This window comes from Colias eurytheme, chromosome 16 (assembly GCF_061535395.1).
Source record: "Colias eurytheme isolate Ceu_HAF_F1 chromosome 16, ilColEury1 Martin Lab GWU primary, whole genome shotgun sequence".
NCBI classification, from domain to species: domain Eukaryota; kingdom Metazoa; phylum Arthropoda; class Insecta; order Lepidoptera; family Pieridae; genus Colias; species Colias eurytheme.
The window spans coordinates 3,293,141-3,314,848 of NC_142995.1; the positions used below are offsets into that span (position 1 = coordinate 3,293,141).

General features: G+C 38.1%; 1 protein-coding gene across 2 annotated transcripts in view; it reads left to right on the forward strand.

The window, feature by feature from the left end:
- Positions 1–21,223, forward strand: part of Tsp (Thrombospondin) — a 37,629-nt gene extending 16,406 nt beyond the window's left edge. For both annotated transcript variants that reach the window (XM_090110616.1, XM_090110615.1), the window contains exons 7-21: positions 2,009–2,125; positions 3,533–3,649; positions 4,902–5,021; positions 5,344–5,532; positions 6,385–6,617; positions 12,994–13,146; positions 13,725–13,931; positions 14,332–14,500; positions 14,987–15,164; positions 16,061–16,236; positions 16,530–16,635; positions 16,866–17,075; positions 17,729–17,912; positions 20,330–20,567; positions 20,939–21,223. In XM_090110616.1, coding sequence (XP_089966742.1) covers positions 2,009–2,125; positions 3,533–3,649; positions 4,902–5,021; positions 5,344–5,532; positions 6,385–6,617; positions 12,994–13,146; positions 13,725–13,931; positions 14,332–14,500; positions 14,987–15,164; positions 16,061–16,236; positions 16,530–16,635; positions 16,866–17,075; positions 17,729–17,912; positions 20,330–20,567; positions 20,939–21,024 — 2,483 coding nt within the window. In that variant the 3' untranslated portion in view covers positions 21,025–21,223. The remainder of the gene's footprint in view (positions 1–2,008; positions 2,126–3,532; positions 3,650–4,901; positions 5,022–5,343; positions 5,533–6,384; positions 6,618–12,993; positions 13,147–13,724; positions 13,932–14,331; positions 14,501–14,986; positions 15,165–16,060; positions 16,237–16,529; positions 16,636–16,865; positions 17,076–17,728; positions 17,913–20,329; positions 20,568–20,938) is intronic.
- Positions 21,224–21,708: the final 485 nt, after the last annotated feature.

Sequence of the window (21,708 nt, forward strand, 5' to 3'; positions counted from 1 at the left end):
TTTGATTTCATCTTCACCTGCTCCAGTTATACTACTCATTCATAACATATGAATTCATTTTCTTCACTTTAATTTTGATAGATTTTCCAAATAGCATATGTGTGTTTTCCTGTAGAGTGATTAAAATATTTCGATAGAATTTTTGACACGTCGTACCTTCTCAAGCCGTATCTTTTCTTCTTCTTTAACTTAATTTGGAGTCTTGTCAAATAATTTAACATGCTTGTTTTTGAATATTCTGAGATAAATTCCCTTTGCTGAATGATTTCTATTTTACTAGTTATTTTAATTTTTCTCAAGTTTAACATTTTCTCGTAACTATTTTGTCACTAACATTAGAAACTACTTTTATTAGACTTAGCATCTTCGTGTGTGATTGCATTTAAAATAACTGCATCTCATGGGTTATTTATAATAGAATGCTCTTAGCTACGATTAAATCTAACAATAGACGTTCTTGATATATCCATTCCATAGCTGTTAATGTTTTGATACTGTAAACTGAAAGCTGTTGTAATCATTTTCATAATGTAATTCAAATAATTTTAATTGGAAAATCCCAAAAGAAACTTCTAAGTTTATCACGTCCCAAACCCAATTAAATATAGGGTGGGCTGGTCACTTATAATTAAAGCACGCGTAAGCGTTAAGGAAAAGAATCATAAAAAATGTTCATTGGATTTTTCTTAGTAAACTGATTTTGTACCAGGATTAAACCTTTATCACCAAGAAGTAGATCAGCCTACGTGATCGGTTTTTTTATGTTTAGAAGTGACTTCTTAACCTTTTTCCCCTCGTAATGTTTTCTGGATGAAAATTTCATTTCTTGCAAAAGACGAGACATTCAGATATAAAAGTTAAATAAAATCTTATTTCTCTTTGGTTTTTTAAAGATAATTAGGGTGAAACCTGAAATTAAGCCTTCAATTTTAAGAATAAATTACCATATCTGTATGTCTCCTAGATTTCAATGAATTATCTTTCTAAAAACTGCTGTTTTTTCCAAATCCTCAAATTTGCATGAAATGAAACATTCACCCAACTTCGTATTACTAATTAAGCTCTCATTTCATTTCATTCAATTGTATGTTTAAGGTAAATCAAGCAACTAGTGTGGGTTTAATTAAATTTTACGTAACAGAAGCGCGTTTTATTTATGCCCTTTCTAACAATTTATAAGAAACAGAGTTTCTAGTGTCGCCCACGTGTTCGAATCCAGTTGCTTGATTGGCCTTGGCAGTACCTTTTAAAGGTAGCGGGAAAATAATAACATTTCATGTTTCTTAATTAATTCGTGGGACTACGAGAAACTCTGTTTGAATGTTAAATGAAGCAAAAGTTAAATTATTTCAAAGCTTATTTGAATTGGCGTTATACAACGCGGGATTAGATTTTGTTGTTGGATTATGTGTACTTAATTCAGATTGGAACTTGGTTTTCATTTTATGGGAACGAAAGTAAAACATTGGATGTAAAACCTGAAAATATTTGGAACCTTGCCACTTACTAGAAGATCTTAGATAGGAACAAATTGTAAGAATTTATAAAATTATCTGACTCTTATTGAATCTACAAATATGTACACAGCATAATGTTAGTATCTGAAAGAGAAAAAGCAAAAGCTTTGTTAAATCATTGAATTTCGTTTTCTTTGATAGAAAATGCCTACTTATTAAATACCAATACAATCAGAGTGTAGTAGATAAGTAGAGTCGATCCTTGTTGGTTGGGTCTATAGGTATGTAGTAAACATTCTTTATTCACCGATACCTTGTTGAAGTAAAATTACATTTTACAAATTTCATTTACACAGACTTTCTCAAATAAATTCCAATAGACATTTACATGTATTCTTCTTTAATAAAGCTAATTTCGCTATATTTTTTATCAAAATAATGCTAATGGCTTGGTAAATACTTCTTTTGTTTATTTATTTTGACGATTTAAAAGCGTTTCTTTAAAGTCTAGTTAGATAAAAGTTTGAGTGTGAACAAATATTCCATACTAGGCGTGGAATGTCGGAACACGGCCACTGGTGTGCAATGTGGTGCTTGTCCGCAAGGCATGGAGGGAGATGGGAAGAGATGCAGACCAGTTACATGTACTAGAGGAAGATGCTCACAGTGTAAGTATATTGTAATTGATAAAAGTAATAGGATACTACCTGCACAGCCCGGCGTCGTCTAGGGGTACTTTATTGTGTCTTAGATACCAACTATCTTTCAAGTTGGATAAAACTGCACTCAATGTGCAAAGTTTAGAAAATCTTTTCAATATTTTATAGGAGTTAAAGCGGATATACGTTACCGTAAATTAAACAAATGAATGATTACTAGCTGACTTGGTAGATGTTGTTCTGCTAGTCACTAAAGTCTTGGCCCATGACATGAAAAATAGTTAAAATCAAATTTTCTTTCGAATGTAGGTATATGTACAAAATTTCATAAAAAAACGTTAAAACCGTTTATAGGAATATGACAATTAACACAGTGATAATAAGAACTGGAATTTGTGTGGATAGGAAGGAAAACATGTTGCAGTCTTTGAATCTTTCCAAAGTTTGCGCAGTCTTATCCATAGGTACCACAAAATAAAGAGCCCAGCGTGCCTAAAGAAGCTTTGTCTTCGAAACTTTCGTAATTTCGAATATTGCGTAACCAACATGTTTCTGTTCGAATAGAAATGTTAATTTTAATCCGTTATATAATTATTTATTTAATATGATGTTTTAAAATGATTGCATTATTAATGATCTTCTTCAAACACACTGAAAATATTATAGTACAGTTGAGAAATCGCAATATTTACAAAGGTATAATTCAAATTTCGGATACGACTGTTTACAATGGAATATGATAACTTTAGCTTAAGCTTATATCGGATAAACACGGCTTACAGGAAAATAAGTGGGTCGGATAGTTGCGTATAATATTTTGCATTTATTAATTCTTAAGGACAAATTAAAATATAAATATCTCGTTACGAAGGTTACCTTAAGGGCTGCTAGAATCTAGAACACAGGCTAAGTAAGAGCTTTGCTTAATTAATGTTATCGAATAACGGTTTAAATGATTCTAATTAGACACGACTAAGAGTAGATCTTATTGCTTAATTATTTTAGTACCTATAGTTACTTTTTATGTAAGTCTTATTTTGACTAGGCTTTCAAAAAAGACATCAAATGATATATTATGCATATCGTTACATTATATAGATCTTAATCTTCTTCTCATGTAAATAATAGACGCCTGTCAAATCTTTATCCAAAAAAAATAAACCTTTGTTTAACAAACAAAAATAAAAAAAACAATTTCTTCGTTGTATATAATAATATCAGAGCGCGAGGTTTTTCGATGAAATAATATATGTATTTCAAAGTAGGTATAGTTAGAATGGATTAGCCATAGCCTGTAAAAAACTAGTCCGAAGTATCTTCTATTAAATATTATAAATGAAAGACAAAATTAACAAGCGGATATTGTTTTATGCTTCTGTTTCATATACATATTCTCATAATATTTGTCTACAACAGCTGAATATTGTATCGACACGGATCGCGGCTACCGCTGCGAACGCTGTCCGGGGCGCCAGACGAGTGACGGACAGACCTGTCGAACGGCGTGCAGTGCTAACCCTTGTTTTGGTGGACGTGAGTATACTATGGATTAGAATACATGTATAAACTGAGTTATATATGTATTCTAAGGGATTAGGGTGCTTTTCCACCAGAGATGTGCTATGCTATGTTGCTGTTTGATATGTAACACCATTAAAATTGATTGAGCACTGATGGATACGAATTCAACTAGGATATGTTTTTGATATGAAAATATTTGTGCTATAGTTGTATGCTATGGATGCATGCATGTTGGTTATATAGAGTGGTGCAGCTATGTGCAGTATCGGTACATTACATAGCTCGAGCTGCGCATCTTTGTTGGCAGAGCATCTTCATAGCGCATCTTACACCGCTACATAGCTTAGTATCAGTGGAAACGGTCAGATAGTTTCACAGCATAGCTATTATATATTCGCAACATAGCTGCATGGCTCATTTCTTGTGGAAAAGCACCCTTATTCCAGTTTTTCTTTAGGATTCGCTTGATAGACACTTCCTCTTTTATATTATACTAACTGACCCGGAAAACGTTTGCCTTACCCTTATCACTTTGAGGTTTAAAATTAGTTTACCTACGACCTATTGTCAGATGAAGCGGATATGCATATAAAATTTCATAAAAATCGGTCAATCCGTTATTGAGGAGTATGGCAACTAACAATGACACAAGAATTTTATTTATTTACTAGCGGTCCGCCCCGGCTTCGCCCGTGGTACATATTTCGCAATAAAAGGTAGCCTATGTTCTTTCTCAGGGTCTAAAGATTATCTGTGCCAAATTTCATCAAAATCGGTCCAGTAGTTTATGCGTGAAAACCATACATACATACATACAAACCTTTCCTCTTTATAATATGTATGTATTAGTATAGAAAAGACAAAGAATTTGTCAGCTGTTTATAAAATATGCTAGGAATTGAGCGCTGAACTTAGTTTAAAAAAAGTGGCAAGAAATACTTAACTTTCATAATATTTTTGTAGATTTATGTAAATTTTAGAGCTGAGCTTTGACGTTTGCTTGTAGAGACATCATTTTACGAGTAGATATTTAACCCATTGAGCCCCGAACGGCCCGATCGGGCCACGACACAATAAATTCTCTTTTGTGTCTGTGATTCCGGGGCGATGGATTAAAAACCTTTAACAATATCGTTCATAATAATATACCTGTAATAGTTGTACCTACTACACTTTTCGCTAGCTAAAAGCAATATTATTTCGACATTTGGCAATTGTTGGTGTTGAAATAATTTCTAGACAGAATATTTATTATATTTTGCAGGTGTCCAATGTAATGATATGCCTGATGGAAGCTATCGTTGTGGCTCATGTCCTGCTGGCTTTACTGGGAACGGGGAAGAATGTGAAAGAATTTCTTGCAGACAGATCTCTTGTTTCCAAGGTATCATTGTTTATTATCATTGACTTTACTTTGCATTGAAACTCTTAGTATTGAAGACATATAATCATCCAACTAAAAACGAATAGGATTGATTCAGCAGCATTTTGTGAGGCAATTCAATTGTTAATTCAAACGAATTTAGGTGTGTACTAAAAGTTTTGTTCTCAGGATGTATATTATTATGGTTTTAAACTGAACAGTATGGTATGGAATCCCAGTAGACATATATCTAGTCAAAATTGCTGACCATTATCGTTACCAATTATGTCTTCTTACGTATTAAAAAATAAAAATTAATTTTAATATCGAATATTTCTTTCAGGTGTAGAATGCCAGGAAACCTCATCTGGTCCACGTTGTGGATCCTGTCCAACGGGGTACTTAGGAGATGGGCAAAGGTGCCAACACATCTGCGAGTCTAGACGACCCTGTGGTGATAGACGATGCACTCCTAGTAGTTCTAGTCCTTACTATGAGTGTGAAGGCTGCCCTAAAGGTTATGAGTGGAATGGTAAGTTGAATAAAAAAAAGAATTTGGTTAAGTGATCAATGTGTTTAATATGTAGAACTTTTGTTCTTTGAGTGAATTGTGTTTAAATGTACATTTTTTATTGGTATCGTTTTGTCGACCTAGTTTTCAGGAGTATTAGGATTAGGAAAAAATGCTAGCTTGAAAATTCAGTCATCGAAGGAGACAGAGTATTTTTTAGACATCTAGGTACATCAAGCAGAAATCTTGCCCCATATTAATTTCGTCTATAGTAAATATACTTATCTGTTTTTGTTCTCAATCTATGTCTTTTATTTACAGACATTGTAACGTCTTTTGTAGCCCTTTTCTGTCGCAATTCTGAGTTTCGGTCAAATGTTTAACAACCACAATCTAATTTTCATTAGGATCTTACATTGAACTACAAGCCTATTCCACGAAGTATGAGAGCACCAAGTGCTTAATTTAGTTAAACAATTTGAAACTAAAAGTTTATTATTCCGAGAAATTTGGGAAAGCTAGGTTTAAACTAAGTTATCTAGCTAATGAAACAAAGCCCGCACGTATTGCCCTAGTGGACTGTTCATTGAACATTGAACCATGATGACATGACATAATATTGAGAATATCCAAAACTAAATTTGATGAGAAACAAGTGGAGTAAGAATCGAATACAATGTAGGTAATCGTTTATACTGCGTTTGAAATATTGAACGATTTACGATACATCTTTTTCTAAAATAATCATTAGATTAAAAAGAGATTAAAAGTACTTTTGACTTTGACGGATGTTTTACTGTGACCACGACATGTTATGAGCTAATTATCGCTCTCTGAGCGATTTCGGTCTTTTATCAAAATGTAATATTTTAGGCTACACCTGCGTGGACATGGACGAATGCGATCTCATTCGTCCCTGCGACGAAATGGTATCCTGTCGTAATGTGGACGGTGGGTTCATCTGTGGTGCTTGTCCCCCCGGGTTCGAGGGGAGTGCGGGGTGGAGGGGCGCGGGGGATGAGAGGAGACGGGAGCATTGCGTGGACGTGGACGAGTGTGCGGGGAGGGAACCGTGCCCCAGGGGGAGACTGTGTGTTAACACGCCTGTGAGTATGAATTTTTTGGGTATTATGGGTGTTTTTGGAATCGAAGTCGTAGTTGATATATCAACCTATAGATCTGATATATCTGGTAGACCTATAGGTCTACCAGAATCTGATGGCATATTTATATTTACGAAATAAAAGATTTTCATCTTCTTCTTCTTCTTCTTTTTCAAATGGTAACTCCCGATCCCAGTGAGGACGGAAAGATTTTCATATTCATATGGCAATTTTATTTGACAACTATCAAATTGGTTGTCAAATTATTTGTCTTCTTTGCAATTGATGAATATTTTTTAGGATTTTGTCTAAAAAATCTTCGAAAATGTCGAAAAAGCCGCTGCGATCACAAGCAAGAGGTGTTGTTTATAATGTGTATAGAAAAATATTCGATGAAGAAGGGTCAAACACATCACAATTTTCAATTTTGAATATTTTATTGGTAAATTGGACTTACCCGTTTTGATACTTAAAATAAAAAATATTATAAGTAGGTAACTATAATATTGTTTGTTAATTACAATATAATTTCATGAAAACTTATTACAGGAGTTTCCAATACGGCTATTCGTCAAGTCCAAGCTGTCCAAGTCAATTTTATAATGTGTGTATCTTTAATACTTACGAAAATAAACCTAGTTTTATTTTATTTTATACAAAAATATTAGCAATCTAGTTTTGATCTGCATTATCATTACATCCATATTTTTACATGGCATTTATAATGATAATGAATATAAAAATATAGGTATGTGTAAATAATAATATGTGTTACATAGATAAAAGTAATATGTATATTATACATGTAAGTATGTACCTACATAATATTAAGTGGATATCTCATTATTAAGTACAGTATTGTTCACTTATGTAATGTGACTAATGATGTTGAGGACAAAATAAAATAGTTTGGAAAATCCAAAAGTGCACGCCTCATAATTTTTTTTTAATATTTATTTATTAATTATTATTTTTGTTTATTTAATAACAATTAAACCACATCGAATCAGACCCTGAAAAATGAAAGGGTTCTATTCCTGAGCATACTCAAGCGTAAGAGAACAAAATAACCATGAAAATGACACCCATGACGAAAATATGTAAAATTTTCGTCGGCGCCATCTTGGATTTTAGTTTTGACCTCATATTGGTTAATAGCTACCCCAATAACCATGAAAATGACACCCATGACGAAAATGTGTAAAATTTTCGTCGGCGCCATCTTGAATTTTAATTTTGACCTCATATTGTTTAATAGCTACCCCAAAAACCATGAAAATGACACCCATGACGAAAAGATGTAAATTTTTTGTCGGCGCCATCTTGGATTTTAGTTTTGACCTCATATTCGTTAATAGCTACCCCAAAAACCATGAAAATGACACCCATCACGAAAAAAAGTCAAATTTTCATCAGCGCCATCTTGGATTATAGTTTTGACCTCATATTCGTTAATAGCTACCCCAAAAACCATGAAAATGACACCCATGACGAAAAGATTTCAAATTTTCGTCGGCGCCATCTTGGATTTTAGTTTTGACCTCATATTGGTTAATAGCTACCCCAAAAACCACCCACATTTGCAAATGTGTTTGCTACTTAGGAAAAGTTCAGATTTAAAGATATAAGTAGGTAATGTGACGAATTTAATTTATTTCATTCCGACTGTTTCTCGGAATAACATACATTTACTAAGAATTGCATACAATGCCGGTTTTAATATATTGCCGGTAACATAATATTATGTATGATAATAATTCTTAAAAAAGTATTTTATACATTTCTTAAAAAGCTTCGATATTGTATACAATAATACAATTCATATTCAAATTGTTGTAAAATAGTCACACTTTTTTAAGTTGGTTGAATACACTAAAATACTTATAAGGATCGTACCTACTAATAAAAGTAACAAAATGAATTTTTAAAGTTCCCAGTAATCTTCTGGAATCAATTTCAATAAAAATATAAAAATTCACTTCAAAAAAAAAAAAAAAAAACATCCGAGTTTTTTTTTGTTTATTTAATAACAATTAAACCACATCGAATCAGACCCTGAAAAATGAAAGGGTTCTATTCCTGAGCATACTCAAGCGTAAGAGAAAAAAAAAGACTCGATTAGTAAAGTATTTCGGTCGCTATCGTGTTAACAAGAAAAAGGATCCGCACATACAGACACACGGACGTCCAAGACAGAACTTTTTTAAACTGTTTTTTAACTTGTTTAAATAACAAAAATGACATCAAAAATATCATGAACGTTAAAAATAGTGTTTTTTCTTAATATGTGTGTGTATGTATTATCTTACAAGTGCAATGTATGATACATAAAGACATTTTAAGTTTGAAAAATCAGATGTTTTGCGCGAAGCGACAGTAGTACCCACCTCAACGCTTCGCTTATGAGGCGTGCAAAATAAGCAGTATCAAGATCGTTCAGTCCATTTTCCCTAGGGTTGCACACTCAAAATTTTGATTTCCCAATTTGCCATCAGATTCTGGTTTACCTATAGTATGGTTATAGTAAATTTTTTGTTTTATTATTTCGTGTTTATGTGTGAAAATTAAATGAAAATACTTCTTGTTTGTTGATCTTTACTTCATAATTTCTCATCTTTATTATTTATCATCCCTGCTTACTTTTTTTTGCTTTCCTTCTGTTTGCTCTTTCTGTCTTTTATTTTCCATTAACTATTTACTATCTCTTACCTATATCTTTACCTTCTATTTGCTACTATTTTTACTGTCTTCTATTTTTAATATCTGCTTACCAGAGGCGGCTCGTGACAAAATTTTATGGGTGTTCACTTGAAATAAAACACTGAAAATACATGGTGTAAAGCAGTACATTTATAAAAAAAATTACTTATAAAGGAAATACATACGTCTTTCTTTTTGTGTGCAAAAATATCTATAACTTAAAGCGACGTTGTTGCTTTCATCACAACCACACAACCACGGTGTTTTCACATATTGTTCAGATTTAAACACACGCGTATAGTTATGTTTTCGTTTTTGTCGTACATTTTTGCGTAAGATCAAGTTCAGGCCGTGGCGGTCTAGTCCATTGAATAAAAAGTTCTAGAGTGCGTGAGTTAGTAACGTAAGATGTTTTTTCGGAAACATGTCAAGAGTCCCTAGGTAATAAACATACTAAAACCCCGGGACACTAGGAGGAGCCCCGGAGTGGGGGGAGGGGGGAAATGGGACCATTTTTTCATTTTTCGCTTAAATCTCAAAAACGGTACATGTTAGAGAAAAACTTTCAAGGAAAAGTTGAAAGGCCATAAAATTATCTACAAGTTGTACCTCAATCATTTTTTCCTATATCCTACCGTTTCTGAGTTATACGCAGTAAAAAATGATTTTGGCTCAAACAATTTCCCCATACTACACATCAATCTATCAAAAAATATTTCTTTCTTCCAAAAAACTCAAATTTGTAACTTGTGACCAGTACTGATAGATTGCTCTTAATTAGTTCTATAATTGGTAAAATAAACACATTCCTCCATGGAAGTCTTTAGGAGGAATCGATTGTCAAAATATTATATTAGGGTAGTTTGAGTTACTGAACTTGATCTTTTTATTTTTTTCTTCCAAAAAACTCAAAAGTGCAACTTGTGACCAGTACAGATAGATTGCTCATAATTAGGTCTATCATTGATAAAAATACCAGATTCCACGACGGAGGCGTTTACGGGGAATTGAATTTTGATTAGGGTAGTTACTGAACTTGATCTTTTTATTTTTTTCTTCCAAAAAACTCAAAAGTGCAACTTGTGACCGGTACTGATAGATTACTCTTAATTAGGTCTATAATTGGTAAAATAAACACATTCCTCCAGGGAAGCCTTTAGGAGGAATCGATTGTTAAAATATTATATTAGGGTAGTTTGAGTTACTGAACTTGATCTTTTTATTTTTTTCTTCCAAAAAACTCAAAAGTGCAACTTGTGACCGGTACTGATAAATTGCTCTTAATTAGGTCTATAATTGGTAAAATAAACACATTCCTCCATGGAAGCCTTTAGGAGGAATCGATTGTCAAAATATTATATTAGGGCAGTTTGAGTTACTGAACTTGATCTTTTTATTTTTTTCTTCCAAAAAACTCAAAAGTGCAACTTGTGACCGTTACAGATAGATTGCCCATAATTAGGTCTATCATTGATAAAAATACTAGATTCCACCACGGAGGCGTTTATGGGGAATTGAATTTTATTAGGGTAGTTACGATACTTGAACTTTTTATTTTTTTTTCTTCCAAACAACTCAAAAGTGCAACTTGTGACCAGTACTGATAGATTGCTCATAATTAGGTCTATCATTGATAAAAAAACCAGATTCCACCATGGAGGCGTTTACGGGGAATTGAATTTTATTAGTGTAGTTAGTTAAAAAGTTCAAGTATCGTAACTACCCTAATAAAATTCAATACCTCCTAAACGCCTCCATGGTGGAATCTGGTTTTTTTATCAATGATAGACCTAATTATGAGCAATCTATCGGTGTCGGTCACAAGTTGCACTTTTGAGTTTTTTCGAAGAAAAAAAATAAAAAGTTCAAGTATCGTAACTACCCTAATAAAATTCAATTCCCCGTAAACGCCTCCGTGGTGGAATCTAGTATTTTTATCAATGATAGACCTAATTATGAGCAATTTATCTGTACCGGTCACAAGTTGCACTTTTGAGTTTTTTGGAAGAAAAAAATAAAAAGATCAAGTTCAGTAACTCAAACTACCCTAATATAATATTTACCCGACTGCCAAAGAAGGAGGGTAATGTTTTTCGAGTGTATGTAAGTATGTATGTATGTCTTTTCCTTTGTGACCACCTGTAGCCTAAACGGCTTGATGGATTTTGATGTATGAGGTATCGTTAGATTTGTCTTGATTACGGGAGTGTCATAGGATACATTTTATCCTAAAAGTCCCACGGGATAAAGACATAATAATATTTTTTCTAAATTTCCCTTTAAAAAAATATGTATGCGGTATCATTAGATTCATTTCAATCACTCTTTTTTTAGTGTGCAGTCGGGTATTTTGTTTTTTTAATAATTTACTTGTTTGACAATCGATTCCTCCTAAAGGCTACCATGGAGGAATGTGTTTATTTTACCGATTATAGACCTAATTATGAGCAATCTATCAGTACCGGTCACAAGTTGCACATTTGAGTTTTTTGGAAGAAATAAATATTTTTTGATCGATTGATGTGTAGTATGGGGAAATTGTTTGAGCCAAAATCATCTTTTACTGCGTATAACTCAGAAACGGTAGGATATAGGAAAAAATGATTGAGGTACAACTTGTAGATAATTTTATGGCCTTTCAACTTTTCCTTGAAAGTTTTTCTCTAACATGTACCGTTTTTGAGATTTAAGCGAAAAATGAAAAAATGGTCCCATTTCCCCCCTCCCCCCACTCCGGGGCTCCTCCTAGTGTCCCGGGGTTTTAGTATGTTTATTACCTAGGGACTCTTGACATGTTTCCGAAGAAACATCTTACGTTACTAACTCACGCACTCTAGACCCCCCTTGGAGGGACTCATTCGATGGACTAGTCCCTTAGCTTTACATTCAAGCCGAATTTGTAACGTTTTATCACACTTTTTAATGAACGCCACATTATAATTATTGTTCATTTTAACACTCACAAGTAATACTGATAACTACAGGCTATTTCAACACGTATTTTATAATTTTAATTAGAAAATTGCATGAATCGCGCGCGTGCATTGAAGTTGACTCGAGAGTCGAGTGTTTGTTTATATTATAGACGTGGCAACTGGCAACGTCGCAATCGCTGTCCTGCAGGGCGGTAAAAACGAACCGGCAACGTTTGCGGGTGCGGCGCTCCGAATTTTGCTACTTTTCCATAGAAAATCTTTTGTTTCACGCGCAGGGCTCTGGCAAAACCCTCTCTTTCACTCCTATTGGATTTCGTATTAGGAAATGTACTAAATCTTTTTTCATTGGAGCGCAATCGTGAGCGCTCCGCTTCGCGCGTTACATAATACAGTAGGTATTATACAGGTGTATGGGATGATGGAATGATGGATATATTCATGGGTATTAACAGTAGTTTTAAAGATTACGATTGATTTTAAATAGTAATAATTAATGTTAATAATTAAATTAAGGAGTATGATTTTATTATAATTATTTATGGGAGTTCACTGCACCAGCGCTCCTTAGGGCGAGCCGCCTCTGCTGCTTACTATTTTGAGAAATAGTATATCTCTGAGTCTGATACCTATTTTTCATCTTTGTTTATCTTTTTCATCTCTGCTTATCATTATTTCATCAATACCTCCTATTTTAAATGCGTCTGACAGTTTGTATTAGACTTAAACAATATTTTTGACCCCAGGGTTCGTTCACCTGCGTCCCATGTGGCGGTCACTTCTACGTGAACACATCCCGTCCGTGCATCGACGCGGGCGAGCTGGTGCGGCGCTGCGACCCCGCGCGCTGCCGCCGGTACAACGCGGTGTGCGGCTTCGGGCAGGCGTGCGTTTGCGCGGTACGTTGGACATGGGCAGGGCAGGGGTAGGTGCAGGGCAGGGGCGGGGCAGGGGCAGGGCAGGGGCAGGGCAGGGGCAGGGCAGGGGCAGGGCAGGGGCAGGGCAGGGGCAGGGCAGGGGCAGGGCAGGGGCAGGGCAGGGCAGGGGCAGGGCAGGGGCAGGGCAGGGGCAGGGCAGGGGCAGGGCAGGGGCAGGGCAGGGGCAGGGCAGGGGCAGGGCAGGGGCAGGGCAGGGGCAGGGCAGGGGCAGGGCAGGGGCAGGGCAGGGCAGGGGCAGGGCAGGGGCAGGGCAGGGGCAGGGCAGGTCAGGGGCAGGGCAGGGGCAGGGCAGGGGTCAGGGCAGGGGCAGGGCAGGGGCAGGGCAGGGCAGGGGCAGGGGCAGGGCAGGGCAGGGGCAGGGCAGGGCAGGGGCAGGGCAGGGGCAGGGCAGGGGCAGGGCAGGGCAAGGCAGGGGCAGGGAAGGGGCAGGGCAGGGGCAGGGCAGGGCAGGGGCAGGGCAGGGGCAGGGCGAGGCAGGGGCAGGGCAGTCTAGGGGCAGGGCATTGTATTGTTTATGAAATTATATAACCGTATTTCAGACTGGTTGGGCGGGTAACGGTACAGTGTGCGGTCCGGACCGTGATCTCGACGGATATCCGGATCACCAGCTGCCGTGTTCCGAACGACACTGTGCTGCGGATAACTGTCCGGAAGTCTCTAACTCCGGACAAGAGGATGCGGATCAGGATGGACTTGGTGACTCGTGCGATCCGGACGCGGACGGGGATGGAATACCTAATATACCTGTGAGTGTTTGTGAACCTCTGTACATGTAATGATTGTACGGAATGTGATGTGATGGACCTGAAAATGGGTTAATAGGTACTTATTGGCAAAAAAATAAAAAATATTTTTTTAATCTGTGTAGATGGGATGGGAATGATGTTGAGTCGCAAACTTTCCGAGATATTTCGTTATCGATTAAAGCTATGTAGCTAGGTAGTAGACTTCTGTGATTTTCCACATAGAATGCAAATTACATAAAAATACAAAAATTTTGGCTTCAATGAAGTTATTACTACTTCAATGACACTGATTTGATTGTTTTTAACGAGAAATGTTTGTAATCTAATTGTTTCTATTGAAAATTTAATGAAAGAAACACAATTTTGAGATCCTTTCTTAGAAAATAATAAATCAAAACAGGACAATTGCCCCCTAATCGCCAACCCGGACCAACTTGACCGGGATGAGGACCGCAGTGACAAGCGCGGAGATGCTTGTGACAACTGTCCCCGCAAGTTCAACCCGGGACAAGAGGACGCGGACCGGGACGGGCTGGGGGATGTTTGTGACCCGGATATGGATAATGATGGTAGGCTAACACATAATTATTTTTATGAAAATAGTGATCAGTAAGGATAGATTTTAGGGTTGGAAAAAAAATGCTAAATTGCAAAAAAAAAAAATAATAGCTATATGGTCAGTTCAAGATAAATTTTGTGGTCGTACTTAAATAAATGTAACTGCATTCTTGCAAATAAATGTAATTTGAATGAATTATTAGATTAAGTGGCGGCGCGCTAATTCTGTTTCTATTTCGAATAGGTTTCTTGCTCGGAGTGGTCCTTGTCATCCGTGTAGTTTTGCTCGCGAATATGGCTCACGAGCTAGTTGTGTAAAATTCGCCCGTGGTACATATTTACGTTTTCTCTACGTAAGAACCATCCTCGTACTGCAACTTATAATAAAAAAAATATCGAAATCGGTCCACCCGTTCACGCGTGATACCGTGACCAAGAAAAACGGGTTTCATTTTTATATATTCCCAAATTTAACCAGTTATAATGTTATTGCACAGGTATACCAAACGAGAGCGACAACTGTCCGCGCGTATACAACCCGCACCAAGAGGACACGGACGGCGACTACATCGGCGACGTGTGCGACAACTGCCCGCGAGTGCGCAACCCCGCGCAGGACGACGCGGACAGGGACAACGTGGGGGACGCGTGTGATAGCGACGTGGATAGGGACCAGTGAGTATACATATTTCAGGACAATCACACACGGCATGATCTAATCCCATACTAAGCTTTAGCAACTACATAGCGACGTGTGCGAAAATGTGGGCTACGTGGATAGAGACCAGTGAGTATATACATAAATAAATATTAAAAAAAGGCAAAAATTATTTACCCAGTACAAAGGTCCCTTCCGCTCCAGCAAATTTTTTATTTTTATTAAATGATTGCCCTTCATTGGAATGAAAAATCAGGAGAATTTTCACACGTCACGGAAGAATACCAACGCCAACCTATACCCGCGGCCCCATCATTAAAGCGGCTCAACGGAACACAGTGGGGTTTGAGTTGGTTAGAATCCGACATAACCCACGGCTTCTTCCCCGGGGACCGTGGGTATCTATGCAAGATTTCTTCACTAAAAAAAGGACAATTTTCACACACGCCATGATCTGATCTCATACTAAGCTTTAGCTTGTGTTATGGAAACCAGATAGCTGATAAACATACATATACACTATACAGTGTGGAAATTTTCGATGGGCCCTGGAGTACTTGAAATACTGAAGATAGCAAACTTTCTTTTTCATAGGAAACATTCCATTATTTTCGAAAATTCTTTTGCTTCGACTCCGAATCGAACTGATTGAAAATGAAAAATGGGCCAATTGACCACACTGTATAATTTTAAATAAATACTTATACAGATAATTAACACCCAGACATAGAGAAAACATCATTGTTCATCACACAAATATTTGCCCCCTGTGGGAATAGAACCCACGACCTCTGGCTTGGAAGGCAGGGTCACTACCAACCAAGCCAACTGGTCAGTCAATCATTGGAAAAACGCATACTGTTTTTGCCACTTCTATCCCATAAAATTTCAAAATAGCTTATTATCCTTTAAGAGATGGAATCCAAGATGGCCTGGACAATTGTCCCAATCTAGCGAACAGTGATCAACAAGACGTGGACGGTGATGGGAAGGGAGACGCGTGTGATGATGATATCGATGGTGATGGAATACCTAACTTGGAAGATAACTGTCCGTTGGTGCATAATCCTGACCAACTTGATACTAATGGTGAGGAAAATAAAATATTTGATACTTTGTTTATAACGCAGATAGTGAAATTTCTTGAAAAAATTATCGTAGAATAATCAAAAAACGCAAATAATTAATTTCTTGTGATAAATAAGATCAATAATTATAAAATAAATGAATTTTCACAAACAGCTAATTGATAATTTAATTAAAAGTTTTAATGAAAATGTTCATGAATTTATTTTGATTTAAAAATTTTCTGATGCTTAGAAATTTCTCAATAATCTGAAAAACATACGAAATTATAATGAAGGTTAATTTTTGTTTTATAGGTGATGGTATTGGTGATGTGTGTGATAATGACAATGATGGTGATAAAGTCACAAACGACTTGGATAACTGTCCAAACAATTCGAAGATATTCCGTACAGACTTCAGGTAAGACTAACCAAAGGATAGCATTTTCTTGTAAAGAAAAAAGTATCTCGCAAAAGGAGAAATAAACAGAATAATTGGCGATTTTGTTAATAAATATCACTTAAAAACTTTCATTGCAACTACACCATTTTTCATAAAATCCTACTAAAATCATACAAAAAAAATCCTGAACTTCATCTTTGCAGTCAAAATAACGAATTTTCCTTTACTAATGTTAATATATTTCCCAGAAACTACATGACAGTACGTTTAGACCCAGAAGGCACATCCCAACAGGACCCAAATTGGGAAATAGCTAACGAAGGAGCAGAAATTATCCAAACACTAAACTCTGACCCGGGTTTGGCTGTGGGCTTCGATAATTTCGGTGGTGTCGACTTTGAAGGGACTTTCTTCGTTGATTCACAAATAGATGACGATTATGTTGGCTTTATATTTGGGTAAGTTGATTTTGTGATGATTTATAAAATTCTCTGATGTAAAATTTATGTCACGAATCACGATGTTTGTAATCAAGCTTCACAGAAAGGGCTTGACTGATTTTCATGAATTTTCGGAAAATAAGAAAATAATTTTTATCCCATGTCAGCTAGTAACTACTCTTTGATAAGGAATTAACATAAATTACTGCTCTGAATTAAAATATCTGATTTAAATAAAATGATAAAACTGATAATTTGAAACGACGAGGTCGTAAATAACCAATTTGAATATTTAATCATTTCTTTACCACAAAGGAATAGGTATAGACCTAATGAATCTTATATCGTTCATCTAATTCTTATCTTATTTGAATAATTTAGAACCTTTTCAATTCATTTTATTATCTTGACTATCTTTTATTATTAGCTATTTTAACTGACTTCGAAACGTAAAAGAAGAAGGTTCAATTTTCATCTGCATTTTTTTATGTAATATACCTATTGCCTTGTTGCCTTATAACTTCTAGGGCCTTTCCAATAAATAGGCATTTTTGTCCCGAACATTTTCTGGGTATATTCATTAAATGGCTATTGTCCCTTAGTTTTCTGGGTTATTTTAATAATTAGGCACCTACTGTCCCTAATATTTCCTCAAATTTTCCAATAATCAGATACCAGAACAACAAACGATTCTACGTAGTAATGTGGAAGAAGAACACACAGACATATTGGCAGACCACACCGTTTAGAGCAGTGGCTGAACCCGGGATACAACTGAAGGTAGTGAATTCGAAGACCGGTCCGGGCAAAACTTTGAGGAATGCACTTTGGAACACTGAGTCTACTCCTGATCAGGTAATTTGGGTTGAATCTGATGAAATTTATTAGTATATGTATAGGGCAGGACCTTTTTGGTAATATTTGCTATTTTTGATCTATATTGTTTGCTCATTGATGAATTTAATCAGACATATTTTAGTTTAAAGATGAATAATGAAAATCAAGATTTCTCCACTTAAAAAAAGGACAATTTTCACACACGGCATGATCTGATGCCATACTAAGCTTTAGCTTGTGGTATTGAAACCAGATGGCTGATAAACAGGGCAGGGTAGGGGCAGGGCAGGGGCAGGGCAGGGGCAGGGCAGGGGCAGGGCAGGGGCAGGGCAGGGGCAGGGCAGGGGCAGGGCAGGGGCAGGGCAGGGGCAGGGCAGGGGCAGGGCAGGGGCAGGGCAGGGGCAGGGCAGGGGCAGGGCAGGGGCAGGGCAGGGGCAGGGCAGGGGCAGGGCAGGGGCAGGGCAGGGGCAGGGCAGGGGCAGGGCAGGGGCAGGGCAGGGGCAGGGCAGGGGCAGGGCAGGGGCAGGGCAGGGGCAGGGCAGGCGCAGGGCAGGGGCAGGGCAGGGGCAGGGCAGGGGCAGGGCAGGGGCAGGGCAGGGGCAGGGCAGGGGCAGGGCAGGGGCAGGGCAGGGGCAGGGCAGGGGCAGGGCAGGGGCAGGGCAGGGGCAGGGCAGGGGCAGGGCAGGGGCAGGGCAGGGGCAGGGCAGGGGCAGGGCAGGGGCAGGGCAGGGGCAGGGCAGGGGCAGGGCAGGGGCAGGGCAGGGGCAGGGCAGGGGCAGGGCAGGGCAGGGGCAGGGCAGGGGCAGGGCAGGGGCAGGGCAGGGGCAGGGCAGGGGCAGGGCAGGGGCAGGGCAGGGCAGGGGCAGGGCAGGGGCAGGGCAGGGGCAGGGGCAGGGCAGGGGCAGGGCAGGGGCAGGGCAGGGGCAGGGCAGGGGCAGGGCAGGGGCAGGGCAGGGGCAGGGCAGGGGCAGGGCAGGGGCAGGGCAGGGGCAGGGCAGGGCAGGGGCAGGGCAGGGCAGGGCAGGGGCAGGGCAGGGGCAGGGCAGGCGCAGGGCAGGGCAGGGGCAGGGCAGGCGCAGGGCAGGCGCAGGGCAGGCAGGCGCAGGGCAGGGGCAGGGCAGGGGCAGGGGCAGGGCAGGCGCAGGGCAGGCGCAGGGCAGGCGCAGGGCAGGGGCAGGGCAGGCGCAGGGCAGGGGCAGGGCAGGCGCAGGGCAGGCGCAGATGGTTGATCGCATGAACTTGTCCTTACAGGCGGTCTCCGACTGGGGCGATGCCAATCTGGTCAAGTTCAATGCTACTAAGACCCAGGCGTGTCTATTCTCCGCTAAACGGAGTCCATTCCATCTGACTCCGACTTTCCATGGTGTATCCGTACCGATAACCAACCACCTCGAGCTTCTTGGCGTCACCTTGACGCCTACTCTGAACTTTGGTTCCTATATAGAATCCAAAGCCCAAGTAGCCTCAAAAAAGCTTGGAATTCTGGCGAAGGTGAGACAGTATTTCAGCCCGGGACAGTTGCTCAACCTTTATCAAGCACAAGTCCGATCGTGCATGGAATACTGCTCTCACCTCTGGGACGGTTCCGCCAAGTACCAGCTAGAGGCGCTTGAGGCGATAGAGAGGCGTGCCAAGAGGCTTATAAACGACGATGAGCTAGTAGGCAAAAAACTCCAGAGCCTCGCTCATCGTCGCAGAGTGGCCAGCTTATCGGTTTTTTACCGGATACACTTTGGTGAGTGCGCTGCGGAACTACACGAACTTGTTCCGCCATCCCCATTCTTCCATCGATCGTCGAGGCGCACAGATTCTAGGCATCGCCATATGGTGGACGTTCCATGTACCCGGACTAAGCGGTTCGATTCCACATTCTTCATCCGAACCGCGAGGGACTGGAACGCGCTTCCTGAATCTGTGTTCCCCGACGAGTACAATATGGGGGTCTTCAAGCGAAGAGTGAACCGGTACCTACTAGGGAAGCGCGTACCATCTTAGACCGCATCTAGCTTTCCATCAGGCGAGATTGTGGTCAAGCGCTTCCCTATCTAGAGTAAAAAAAAAAAAAAAAAAAGGGCAGGGCAGGGGCAGGGCAGGGGCAGGGCAGGGGCAGGGCAGGGGCAGGGCAGGGGCAGGGCAGGGGCAGGGCAGGGGCAGGGCAGAGGCAGGCTTATTGTTAACATCTCATATATCAAAAGTGATAAATTGGTTTAGATCCAACTGTCTTAACTGAATACAGGAAAATTGGTTTTGATATTGGCACAAATTGCTCCGTCAAAATAACTTTTTTGCTTTTACGTACTTGATATTATTTTTTGATTGTTTGTTTAAATCGAGTCCAATTGTCTTTTTTAAGTCGATTTTATTTTAAAACTTTCATTTATTTCCTACATTTCTAACTACGAAAAATTTAAATTCCTCTAATCTATTTTCACCAGGTCACACTCCTCTGGAAAGATCCTCGCAACGTAGGTTGGCGTGAAAAAACCGCCTACCGATGGCGTTTACTGCACAGACCTAAAATTGGTCTAATTCGTCTTAAAATATATGAAAATAACAGATTGGTCGCTGATTCTGGGAATGTATATGATTTCACTCTGAAGGGTGGAAGGCTTGGTGTGTTCTGCTTCTCGCAAGAGATGATCATCTGGTCGAATTTGGTTTATAGGTGTAATGGTGAGTATTTGAATATTTTTTCAGGTATTAAATAAGTAAACAACAATAAGAAAAAAAATCTTACTTATAAGTTAAGTTTAAATCTTGCAAATTATCACAGGTTTGAACCTGTGTATTTTGTTGACAAAATAAATAAGTTCTGATAATAATATTTGGTGCACTAGAAATTTTTATTTTATGGTTCAATATTTTTTTTTAAACTGAGTACAATTCAAATCACATACAGAAAAATACAATTTACAATAATTCTAAACATGCAAAGATGATAATATAGAAATATTTATATTAGAAATTATATTAGAAAGCAGATTTCAAATTATTTGCTCATACAATTTATGAGCCATATTGATTTTCCTTTGTTTCTTTTTCAGATAAAATTCCATCCAACATAGTCTCTGAACTGCCAACAAGACTACTGAAAAAGCTTGAAGTTGACCACGACTTTGTCTACGCTTAATTTTTCTTATACGATAATACTATATAGGCTTCAAAGTTAATAAAATCTTTATGAAAGCAAATACTCTGAAGTTTAAATCGATAAATAGTGAAAGTTTAAAGACCTTAAAGGCCAAGCTTGTTCGTTAATATTAAATGTCTAATCATGAACGTTAACACTTTTTCTTTTGAACTCTTTCGTTTTATAATTTTAACGTCTTCAAAATTAATAACAGTGTTTTAATTATATAATTTTAAGTGGACATTTGTAATTGCTTTAAATATTTTAGCTTTAATATCCCCGTAACCAAATAATAAATCCAAATATCCTTTAATATGTTTTCTTTGAGTTTGTAGAGATTATAATTTTAAATATATTTGAGGGAAAGAGCAGGAAAAACTTCAGATTAATTAAATTTATTTTATAAGTGAAACCTGAATGTATATCATGATAGAATTTCGTGTAAATACAATAATGTTGCATGAGATCCCAAATGATGTTAAAATAAGTATCAATTTTAATAAAAGAATCCAACTGTGTTTTATTAAAAAGTACCTATTATCATTTCCCAATTTTGCAAAATTCGAATATTCTGGTATTTCTGGGAACCAAATGGAATTCTATTGACAACGTTTGTTACCTTTTAAAGCACAAATATATTTGCATTGGTTCCCGTTCAGAGTATCGAGTTTAATGCTCATGCAA